This window comes from Lontra canadensis, unplaced genomic scaffold (genome assembly GCF_010015895.1).
Source record: "Lontra canadensis isolate GAN:19392208 unplaced genomic scaffold, GSC_riverotter_1.0 scaffold20, whole genome shotgun sequence".
Classification (NCBI taxonomy): domain Eukaryota; kingdom Metazoa; phylum Chordata; class Mammalia; order Carnivora; family Mustelidae; genus Lontra; species Lontra canadensis.
Genome location: NW_022631014.1, coordinates 14,439,714 through 14,452,105, shown reverse-complemented (window position 1 = coordinate 14,452,105; position 12,392 = coordinate 14,439,714). Strand labels below are relative to the sequence as shown.

The window sequence follows — 12,392 nt, the reverse complement described above, 5'->3', positions numbered from 1 at the left end:
GCTGACTGCTCTCACCTCTACCTTCATGCCTATATGCTACTAAGAATCCTGAGGGACATAGGTCTCAAAGATGTCCAGGCACTGGTTGAAGGTGACTCAGCTATTAAATGTCACTCAGCTATGAACAGAGGGGCCAGCCCTCAATTCCAGGACTATAGATTCTAAGCCCAGACTTCTCTCCAGCAAGGAGCATGCAGATCCTCAGGTCCTGCCTACTATGGGTGACCCAGCGGACACAGGCACTCTGTGCATCCGTAGCAGAGGGGTCGGTATCAGCCACTTACTCCAACGACTTAAACACTGGTTAGTTCTCAGTGGGGGGAAAATTGTCCATTGTGATTGACCTTAAGTGGTAAAAGGATTTTCCTCCCGTATTTCCTTCCCAACCGCCCTTGGAGACAGAGCCCAAATAAGGTTAGGAGATGCCAGCGAAAAGACTTATTTTTCTGCGGCTTTGCTTGGGAGAGCAACAGTTTTGGCGACCCTCAGCGGGCCGGCCAGGGCCCCTCCTTCCCTTTCTCCGACCCTCCTCCCGCCCACGACTGCCCAGGACTCACCGAACACCCGAACACCTCGGAGGCGGGATCGGGGCGATCTGCCCAGACCCTGCTCGGCGCTGGCCGCCCAACCTCAGATCATCTCCTGGCGGGCGGGACCCATTCCTTCCTAGCACCTGGGCCCCTGCTCCAGGCGGCTCTGCCCGCCTAAGCCTGGGGCAGGGCTTTTATTGTGAAAGGAGTTCCCCCCTCCTTCGCTTTCGGGGAAGTGGGGAGGCTGGGCTGGGACACGCAGCAGGGACTTCGCAAACTCTGCAAAAGTCCCTGGCTGATCGCGGAGGCTCGAGGCTGTGGGAAGGCTCTGGCAGAACCGCAGACCTTAGACACGAAGATCCCCCGTGGTCTGGAGATCCCAGACTTTCTCTAACAACCCCACCTGCAGAGCATCCCTGATCGCACCGCACACCCGGGAATTGTGGGGCCACTTGGCCGCTGGGGAGCTGTGAACCTTGGGTCCGGGAAATCCGCGTCCAGGGAAGCCTTGGAGAGTCACGGAGCACGGGGCAGACCCCGGGGCTGTGGGATGAGCTGGAGAGCCAGCTGAGGTCGCCGAGGAGCGGGTCCAGCCACCACAGGGGACATGGTAGGAATCTTGAGAGGGAACACTAGGGTGGGCGGATTGGGTGGGCACCCAGACAGGTGGCTACAGAGAGTGCGCCGCAGCTCTGGGTGTACAGAGCCTGCACAGAGCCTCCCGGAGCCGGAATTGTTCTGACAGTTTGCTTGGGGGTCGCAGGGGCTCTTAATTTTTGCACCTGGAAGGAAAGGTGGGGGGCAAGGAGTGGTCAATCAGCTTTGCTGCTTCCCTTGGAGGAGATGACCGAGGGCGCTTTCATTAAGGACCTGTACACCCTGGCTGAACCTTAATCCACGAAGAAATAAATTGGGTCTGGAAAAGGTCCAGTGCCTGGCTCCATCTCCTGGACCGTAGGGCAGGTTTGGGAGCGCTGGTTGGTCTGGGACGTTCTTCAGGAAGTTGGAGAACTTGCCAACTGTTGCCTTTCCATGGATAAAACTCAAAGACACCAACACGCGGGAGAGCTAGATCCTTTGAGCACGAACCAGGCTCATATGTAGCCTCAGAAAGGGGGCTTGTCTCAGGACTGGCTGCTGCTGAGCTCTGCTTCCTGGTAGAAGTTACCTGCAGCCCTCACCCGCTGTTCCTACAATTCGCTGCCCTATGCTGGGTGGGTGGTGTGGGGGGAGGGTATCAGACACCAGAATGAGTTTGAACTCTGAAGGAACCTATAGGACTCTTCCATCTGCTTCTGTGACCTGCTCCCTCTCCCCACTCTGAAAGTCACAGAGGCCAGATTGGGGCTCACTGAGATTCTTCTCTGGGAGCTTAGCTATGAGCCTGGAGTTTAGAAGGATGCGTAGAGATTCTCCTGTAGGATGGAGAGTGTCTAGGAGAATAGTTCCTTGGGAGCAAAGGTGTTCATTCTGTTCTTGTGGGGAGCAGAGTCCACAAGCTGGGGGCACAGGAAGGGTACCAAGAGGCTATGTGTGTTTCACCCTCCCCTCTTAGGACCCTCTCTCATAGTGTGTCTTTCTCAGTGCTGCTAAAGAGAAAGAAATAATGGAATCTTAGGGTTGAAAAGGGGGGTGATCAGAGGTACAGGATGTGAAACTGAAAAGTATGGTGATTTTTTTTTTTTTTTACTACAAAATTCCATGTTCAGGAGCAAGAATATTGTCAGAAGAGGATAGGGGCCAAAGCCATCAACCCAGAGGGTTCTTAATGGGTATGCAGGCATCTCCTGATTTTATTTTTTATTTCTTTCTTTATTTTTTTTTATTATGTTCAGTTAGCCAGCATATAGTACAACATAAGTTTTTGTTGTAGTGTTCAGTGAGTCATTAGTTGTGTCTAAATCTCAGTGCTCATCCCAACACATGCCCTCCTTAATACCCATCACCTGGTTACCCCATCCCCCACTCCCTCCCTTCTGTAACCCTCAGTTTGTCTCCTGGAGTCCAAAGTCTGTCATGGTTTGTCTCCCTCTCTGATTTCTTCCCCTTCACTTTTCCCTCCCTTCCCCCGTGGTCCTCCTCGCTATTCCTTATGTTTCCACGTATGAGTGAAACCATGTGATAGTTGTCTTTCACTGCTTGACTTATTTCATTCAGCATAATTCCTTCCAGTTCCATCCATGTCAAAGCAAATGGTGGGTATTCATCCTTTCTGCTGGCTGAGTAATATTCCATTGTGTATATGGACCATATCTTCTTTATACATTTGTCTGTTGAAGGGCATCTCATCTCCTTCTACAGTTTGGCTATTGTGGACGCTGCTGCTATGAACATGGGGGTGCAGGTGCCCCTTCTTTTCACTCTTGAGTTTAAAAATGTCTCTGATGGCATCTCAGCCCTCCTGCAATAGCGATGGAGTGCACAGGGGATAAAAGTGCCTGCCTCCTGCTCTAGCAGCCTAAGGGTGTATGGATGAGGACAGTGTGGGCTTTCTGTCCTCATGAGCCTGCAGTCCCCTGGCTCCTCGTTCTCAGTCCTAGGGTGTTAGGAAGAGGACATGAGTCAGAATTTCACTTGTGTCAGGGCCCACTTGCCAGTGAGAGGGGCAGCCTGATAAGCAACCTCTGGCAGCAAAATGGCCTTGGAGATCCGAAGGTTTGCTTTGCTTCTCCCACTGAATGAAGGGTCCTGTGGTCCAGAGGCCTGGGGGCCCAAGGGACTGTGGGGCACTGACTGGAACCAGCATAAGAGGAGGTGGGGGGCTGGGAATCCTTGAGGGCTTCAGTTTCTTCCTCTGTAAAATGAGAGATTAAACTAGATGTCCTTAGAAGTTCCATTTAGCTTCAAAAATGGATGATACATGAATGATTCTGAGGTTGGAGCCCAATCTGGTGTTGACTTCTTAGCATGGACGCCCTCAAGATAGTGAAAGGAAGATTTGGTTCTCAACCCTGGCTCTCACTGCTCCCCAGACCAGATCCAGGCCGAGGGGTTTGTTTTTCAGGCTGCGCGGGTGATCCCAGTGTGCAGCCAGGACCAAGAACCACAAGGTTAGAAGGCGGAGGGAACAGGGATCGCACTTCCCTGGATGCCCCTGAATCTGTCCAGCTGTCATCCCCTGAGCTAGTCCGAAAACAGAAGGCGTCGGTGAACTTGATCTGCAAAGGGTACATCCTGTATGCCCCTCTTGTGGGATCATTTTACAGAGAAACCACTCTTAATTCATTGAAACGGAGATGTGAACTTCCCCAGCTTGTTTGAATATGGTCTTTGTCCAGTTATTCCTTAACACTGTCATATTACTGATCCGAGGCACATAAAAGGGGAAACCCGGGCTTAGATATACAAAGCTAAAAAGTCCGGAATCCTTAGATGTCACTTTGCGAAAGTGAACGCTGAGCTGCAGGACCCATGAGGGTATTTTTGATCATCCTGGAGGGGATGTGGTTCTCTGAGAGGGCTTGGTGTGTGCATTCCTGAAGCTAAGATTGGGACACTTGCCCATGACTTACAATCATGGCAGGAGACTTGGTGTTTGCCAAGACTCAGAACTTGGATAAAGAGCCTGGGTGGCTCAGTTGGTTAAGCGTCAGCCTATGGCTTGGGTCATGAGCTGAGGGTCCTGGGATGGGGCCCCATGTGGTGCTCCTTGCTCAGATGGGAGCTGGCTTTTCCCTCTCCTTCTGTGCCTCCCCCCTGCTCATTCTCTCTCTCTCTCCCCCAAACAAATCAATTAAAAAATCTTAAAAAAAAAAGAATATTGATAGAAGAAGTTAAGACTATTATTGCCAACTTAAAAAAAAAGTTTCCTTCCTGATTCTTTAAAAAACACAGTTTTCTTCCTGATCATGTATTTGGTCATACTGCCAATCTCTGTCCGTAACCATGGGGTATCATTTTGTCTCTGAGTATTATTGTAAAGAGTTGATATTATACTGAACATGCAATTTTATAGTACAATTTGTTTTACTTCACTTTTTGTCAAAGTATGTTCCATGTCTGCATCTCCAAAAAATATTCATAGCCATACTTTTCATGCTCAGTACTGTGATTTTGATAATCATCTCTCCACTTGTGGACTTTAGGTGGTTCCCACTTGGAAGCTGTGTTCAGTGGCAAGTGGCCACCTTCTGATTATCCACAGAAATGGGGATCTGAGTGCCTGGCTAAGTGGAAATCAGACAAGCTCACAAGAACAAATTGCTTCAGCCCCTTTATAAAAGATTTTACTGCAGTTACCTTCGATGGCCCAGAGTGTGGGTGTGGGAGGGTTTTCCTCTTGTCTGTCTTCACTCTGTGCTGTGGGAATGTCAGCAGACAGGCAGACAGGGAGGGAAGGTGATCCCAGGAGAACCCACGTGTGGGTCAGTTATTCTCAAAAAAACCAAGAGCTAAATTCCTGGGTAATTAAGACAGAGGTGAATCTTGGGGAGAAGGAGCTGAAATCAGAGAAGGATGTGACCTTCTCAAGGTGACTCAGAGCTGGATTAGAGCCCAGGTCTCCTAAGTCTTTCCACCTGCCCCACACAGGTCCCATCATAGACACTGTACCCCCTGCCCCACACAGGTCTCATCATAGACACTGTACCTATCATAGACACTGTACCCTCCTTGAGGCATTTGGTACAGCTTGGAGTTAAGGAGAAGCATGGGGTTTGAAATCAGAAGGAGGTTTGTGCCAGATTAGGCTACCTCATGGCTCTGGGCAAGCACTCCAGTACTCTGAGCTTTGGACCCCTCTGTAACCTGGAGTTGTAATAATAGACCATTATCAGGAGCAAATATCATCATGGAAGTGATAACACTTGGTACCCCAAAGTTGCTATAAGAATGGTGGCTTTGCAGAAGACCCATAAAATAAGTTTTCTTTTTGTAAGAATGTAAAACCAATGGTAAAGAAGTCACTGATGCATTTTTTCATTCACTACCAATAGTGGGGGTGGGGAGCTCCTGGGCCTCTCCTTGAAGTATGGATCACATGCAGAAAGATTGTATTCTAAAATGGTTCTCTTGCTCCTTTAAATCTTTCTTCTCACCAAGAAGGAAGTGCCCAGCCTGCAGGAGATACTTGCCCTGTTTGTGTGCTCTGGGCCCCCTTGTTGAACACTGGGTGAGAAGGCAGCCCCCACTCAGTCACAGGCCCCCGAGGTCTAAAGCTGGGGTGCTCTAGCCGATCACCTTGCCCAAGTTCCTCAGGCTCAGCTGAAGAAAAGAGGTTAAACTGGTTTTGAAATCAGAACTGGCAACCACGACATCCAGCCCTTGGAGCCCGTGGGGCATTTGATACCCTCTCTCTTGTGGGCACCCCCCTTGACCTACTGCATACAGGAGCCAGGCACTTCATGGGGCTGGCCAGGGAGCAGAGGGTTTTGAATAATCTACCGGCCCCTATCCAGCCCTAGCAGAGATTGGTTCAAAAAAGCAGTAGGGAAGGAGTGTGAGGAATAGGCCTCACAAAAAAATGAGTTCCTTAGCTGTTTCAGGGGCTGGTGAAAGAAATGTGCTTCAGATGGGCCTCCAAGAGGCTGGCAACCCCCTTAGGACAGACCTAGGAGACCCAGCCCTCTCTCCCCACCCAAGGTACCGATTTAGAAACAGAGTGCATCAGGATTCCTTGAGGCCCAGTTGCTGTGAGCAACTTGGGCTATCTTTGCTTGGATCCCTTTTTGATGTGACTGTGGAAGTGTTTCCTTCTGGGGCATTTGGGGGTCCCCCCCCCCCGTATCATCTGGATGTGTCTACCCATGTCTGCACCTAAGGACCATCTGGCCCAAGAGTGAGGACAGAACAGTGGTTTGTGGGTGATCCCCAGGCCGCCTTTCTCTGTGAGGATCCCCACCTCCAACACACACAGACAGATACAGACACATATTCTTCTAAGTGGCCTGGGATCTGGCTGTATCCCCAAGGCCCAGTCTGGTGGCCCTAGAGTTGCCTACTAATAGAAGCCAGGAGGTGCTTTGAATTCGGTGGTGTTAAGAGTGAAAGGGAGGGAGGAGGGGAAGTGGAGGGTGAGCAAACATTAGGAGCCTCACACTGCCTTTGAACATGGGGAGTCAGAGCATGTGTGCATTTCAGAGAGCACCTTCCAAAGGAGGGAGGCTGAGGGAGTGGAGGGGAGCATCTGGGAAATGATGACGTTGGGGCAATGGGCCTGGTGACTGGCCTGGCCAAAGGGAGCAGGTGGGAGGGATGTAATTGAGCAGGTGAACCTCTAGTTCTTTGTAACCTCAGATAGGGAATCTAGGCAGGTCAAAATTGACTTGTTTCTTGTTCAGGCATGTGGGTATACAGACCTCTGTCTGTCTTCCTCTTCATTTTTATTTCTCCTACTGTGTCCTTTAGTCACACTTAGAAGTAATCATGCTATAGCAGTGACTTATTTAAAAATGATACTTATCATTTTAATTCTATAAAATTGATTATTATGTTATATTTTTAAGAGCCACAGCAAAGTGTTTGACGTTTCTCCCTTAATCTTCTACATTGGGGGGCACCTGGGTGGCTCGGTGGGTTAAGCCTCTGCCTTCAGCTCAGGTCATGGTCTCAGGGTCCTGGAATCGAGCCCTGCATCGGGCACTCTGCTCAGCGGGGAGCCTGCTTCCCCCTCTCTCTCTGCCTGTCTTCTGCCTACTTTGATCTCTCTGTCAAATAAATAAATAAAATCTTTCAAAAAATTATTAATCTTCTGCATTGGTTTTGCCCTTATTATCATAAACAATAGATTAGGGCTAATCTCAATAAGAGAGGAGTACAGTGGTGGTTATGTTACCCAGCCACCTTGCCCGTGGTCCCTGGTGCACTCTGCCAGCCAGCCTGTGGTTCCCCCAGCTCTACCTCCAAGTTCCCCGCCTGCCGTGCGCTTTAGTTTGGGTTTCTGCTAAGTGGCTGCAGGAAGGGGCTGTGTCACATGCTGTTTACTTGTGGGCAGGTTTTGTTTGGCTTTTGAGGGTGTTTGCTTGCAATGAGCAAACAGCCTCTTCCAGAACCACCTGGAGAATTCAGATCCTTTCACCTTGGCTCAGGCAACAGGTTCATGGTTCCATGTCTAAGAGCCAAGTGGGGTAGGGACTTTTTTCAGAAACGTTATCGGCATGGTAGAAGACATCAGAGGAGAGAGAGAAAGGGAGAGAAAGGGAGAAGAGTCAGAGCCAGAGATGTACGGATGCGAGATAAGGGGACGGAGGTTCAGAGACTAAAAAGGACAGGCCCCGTGGAGGCCCTTTCCCCTGCAGGGGCACTGGCGAAGGAGCAGACAGGAGCTCCTCATAGCCTGTGATCATGGCACTTAGGGGAAACAGGCTCTGGGACTGTAGCAGGAGCAGTGTCCTAAGCTGGTGTCAGCAGTGGGTTGCCCTCTGGCAGAGCCGTGACATTTTCCCCTGCCACTGCCTCTCAGTGCTTCGGATGCCCTGTGTCAGCCCTGTGCTCCCGCCAAGAGCAGACTCAGTTTACCAGCGACTGGCCTTGCCTGTGTCCAGACTGGTTTTGCACCAGTGCTATCAGGTCACTTCCAAGGCACTGGGCATTGCAGGATTGTCATGACGTTCTGTTTCTCCTTTCTCATTTTTTGCATTTCCTAGGCGATTGTCCATATGAATCTACTCCTTCATATAGATGAACAAACAGCATATACCCCCTTTACTCATTTCTATCCATCTAAGTACTTAGGTGGGCAGTGTTGTCTAGGGCCATCTTCCCATCGGGACTATAAAGTGAGGGCAGAGGCCATGCCTCTCTTTGTTGTTCTGGCAACAATTTAAATAATTGCTTTGTAGCATGCTTGGCGCCATGCTTGAGATGGGAATGGAAGACCCAACGATAGTCAAATCTGTACTATCAGAGGGTCATAATCTCAAAAAGGATGGGACTTACAACCCCCTTCACTCTTTTCCCCAGAGGAGATGAGTGAACTCCAGCCCCAAAGATAATGTGATAACCCACCATCACCCACAGGGAAGAAGCATGGTGGGAGGGCGGGGAGGACTGAAGGGCTCAAGCTGTACCCAGGTTGGGACGGGGCTCCGGGTGGTGCCGCCTGGGATGCCTGAACGCATTGGTGGTGGAGGCTACAGGCAGTGTGAGGACTGGAGGCTGGGCTGCCTACTGAATGGGCCATCTGGGTGTCCATCCCTGTGCTCTGAGATAGGTGGGCAGGACACACAGGCTTCTTTCTCTAGGACAGAGTGGCTCTGTTGTCTGTCCACACAGAGGCCCAGTGTGTACCTCCTAGGAGAACTGGACTCCAGCTCAGGGACTGGCTGGCGGCTGGGGTGGCCTCCTGGACAGCACGAGCCCTCCCTCTCGGCCTCCCTGTACACCCGGCCACTGTCTGCAGGCCCTGGTCCCAGTCAGCTCAGACAGTCAGCCACCAAGTTCTGTCTCTCCCCTTCCTCCCCCCAGCTACCTCACTTCTCCTGGCACTCTAGATATCTCTAGAGATCCCAGTTGCAATTACAAAGATGCTATTGTATTCCTTTTTTTCCCCAGAACATTCTCTCTTGAAATGCTAGTTAAAATCCCTTCATTTCCTATTGGGGAGGGGGTGTGGATGGCTGCATGGGCAATGCCTCTCTGTGTAGTCACCTCACCAAGGGTCAGGAAAGGTTCCTGGCTCCTTGTTCACCTGCGTTCACGTCCTCGGCACTGGTGCTCCCTCCCAGGGAGAATGGGCTTAAAGTGTAATTGTCACAGTAGCTTCCTTGGTATAGTTTTAAAGCATGAAGCATTCAAAAGGCTGTTTGGAATCAGAACTAAATTCAAACCTTGGGCAAGTCACTGAACCTTTAACCCCTCAGCCTCAGTTTCTTCCCGAAGATAACACTGTCCTCTTCTGAGGTTGTGTGTTCGATGTTTTAATGAGCATAAAGCAACTCATACAGTAGTCATCAGCATGTGCTAAGTGTTCAGTTAATGGGAGCCGTCCCCAGACAACAGACAGGGCTGCAGATGTGGCAAGGCTAAGCCTCTAAGATTGTTAGTAGGACCCTTCAGTGCGTCAAGGGGAATGGGAGTTGGGGGTAGCCTTGGACCCTAGCTCCTATGCATAAGGGGTTTTAGAATTGGAGAACATGTGCTCTAAAGGGGCTCCCATGGTATCAGTCATGTGGATCCATCTGAATACTGGTGAGCTACAGAAAAACACAACTGAATGGTGGAGGTAAAAAGGAACCTAGTTCAAGGGTGCTTGACCTGGAGTCCATATGTAAAATTCAGGGGAGCCTTCAGCTTGGTGGAAGAAAAGTTATATCTTTATTTTCACTCATGTCTCATGGAAATTCGGTGTTTCTTTAATAATGAATGTAGGCAATAACCACAATAGTGTTAGCAGGACTTGCGACTTTGTCATCAGCAAGAATCATAGATATTTCATTTTATTTTTTTGTTTTTTATTTCTTTATTTTTTTTTAAAGATTTTCTTTATTTGTTAGCAAGAAAGGGAGCACAAGCAGGGGGAGGGGCAGAGGAAGAGGGAGAAGCAGGCTCCCCACTGATCACAAAGCCCGATGCCAGTCTCGATCCCAGGACTCTGGGATCATGACCTGAGCTGAAGACAGACACTTCACCGACTGAACCACCCAGGCACCCCTCATTTTATTTTTTTAAAGATTTATTTATTTATCTCAGAGTAAGAGAGAGTGGGGGCGGTGGGGAGGGGCAGAAGCAGAAGAACAGGGAATCTTAGGCAGACTCTGCACTGACCAAGGAACCTGATGCGGGGCTTGATTTCATGACCCCCAGATCACAACCTGAGCCGAAACCAAAACACTTAACTGACTATGCCCCCCAGGCACCCCAGGAATCACAGGTATTTTATATCATAACAATGGAAACACAGAGTTTGAAATATAGTCTTTACTCCTTACTACTTTGAAAGTCCATTTGTTATTAGAGGGGCTGTTAGATCTTATTATTTAATGTATTAATGAAGAAACATATGTATTATTATACCATAAATTTATTTTTTAGGATATTTTCATAACTGTATTTCAGTATATAATATATCTGATACAATACAATGTATTCAATATAATTAATTGTCTTTGGAAAGCTGTGTCTTTTATTTTATACATTTTAAAAAAGCATCCTGAGAAGACTCCATGGCTTCACTAGGTGGCTCGAATAGTCTTTGGTACTAAAAATACCTCTGCTTCTGTGTAGGTATTCATCTGTGTGATCTGATCTTGAAAGCGTGCCAAAAGCCACCTTTACCTAAAGGGTCTTCCCTCAGCCTCTACTCCAGGATCACTTAAAAAATAGTTTTCAACAAACTTCTAGTGTGTGCTGGGTGTCAGAATATAATTTCCCCTTAATATTATACCCACACGCATTTGCAATGGGCTTTGTGGCTTTCTTGTCTATTACCTCATTGAATCCTTCACCCTCCAGCTCTTGAGGCTGGTGTAGACCCGTTTTAGAGATCAGTAATAGAGTAATTTAGAGATTACTGCTGCTGAGTGATGGCCGGGTCACATACTGATAGACATGAAGGACTTCAAGGTGGGCCCTCCTGAAAAATGTTCACAACTTAGAGGTAGCCCTTTCTTTTTTTTTTTTTTAATTTTTTTAAAGGTTTTATTCATCTATTAGACAGAGGGAGAGAGAGATCACAATTAGGCAGAGAGGCAGGCAGAGAGAGTGGGGGAAGCAGGCTCCCTGCTGAGCAGAGAGCCTGATATGGAGCTCCATCCCAGGACCCTGGGATCCTGACCTGAGCGGAAGGCAGAGGCTTTACCCCACTGAGCCACCCAGGCGCCCCTCAACAGGTGTTTTGACTGGCTGGTATCCTTTTGTATCTTATATTTAAATCTTTCCAGAGCTGTCCAATATAACTTTCCAAGATGATGAAAATACTCTATGTCGTTCTGTCCATCATGACAGCCACTACTCACAGGAGGCTCCTACGCACTTGAAATGTGGCTAGTGGATCAGGAATGGAAATTTCAAATTGCCATTAATTTAAATATAAATGGTCACATGCAGACAGTGGCACTTATATTGAATGGTACAACTCTGGATCAAAAAGTACAAACCGAAGTGTTGATGGAACCCAGGCCGTTGGCATAGTGAGTGGAGTAAGCTGGATATGGTGGGGAAAGAAAAATGACTCTGTATTTTCTCAAGTTTTATTGAGCTGTGGTCAAAGATGTGTTTATCTTCTATGAAAAAATCATCATGCTAGTGAGATCCCAGAGGCAAATGTCTTTTTTCCTTGGCTTTGGGAGACAATAGGGAGTGCTGGGGTCTGTGGTCGTTGAGAGAGAGTTGAACCCTCCTCGAGCCATGTGAGAACATGGGCCCAAGCTGTGGCTAGAACTTCTGGGGTTTTTTTTTGCAGGAAGCCAGAAATCTGGATTTTTTTTTGCAGAATATCCTGGTTTTTAAAGATTGGCTTAAATTTATTAAAAATACTTCAGGCCAAGCAAAACACAATTGTAGGCCAGATTTGGCCCGTGATCCCAGTTTACAAACTCTCCTCTAGGCCTTATCCTAGAGAAGTCCATACAACCTTAAGGCAAGAGTGAGGAGGACTCTTCCCTTCATGTCTTCATTGGCTCAGTTTCCCCTGTTATTACAGGTTTGGTCAGAAGACGGGAGAAGTGTATCTGGAAGGCCAACCGCCCCCTTTTCTCTGGGGTGGTGTCTTGTCCTCTGAGCGGCCAGGGAGTTCTGGAAGGCTGGAACAGAATGGTCCAGAGAGAAACTTGCTGTAGTTTTTAAGCAGCAAAACCTACTCCTCTCCCACCCCAGCCCCAGTCCTAGGCCTGAGAGCCAAATATATGGCTGTTAATACAAGGGCAGCCAGAGAAAATTTCCAACAAATGACAGGGTCTCCAAAATTCCATCTGGCCCGCGGTGTTC

At 48.6% G+C, this 12,392-nt stretch overlaps 1 protein-coding gene across 1 annotated transcript in view; it reads left to right on the top strand.

Moving 5' to 3' along the window:
- The first annotated feature begins 800 nt into the window (after positions 1 to 800).
- GASK1A (golgi associated kinase 1A) overlaps positions 801 to 12,392 on the top strand; it is a 55,074-nt gene continuing 43,482 nt past the window's right edge. The window contains exon 1 of the mRNA XM_032861047.1: positions 801 to 1,140. Within this exon, the coding sequence (XP_032716938.1) occupies positions 1,138 to 1,140 (3 nt within the window). The 5' untranslated portion in view covers positions 801 to 1,137. The remainder of the gene's footprint in view (positions 1,141 to 12,392) is intronic.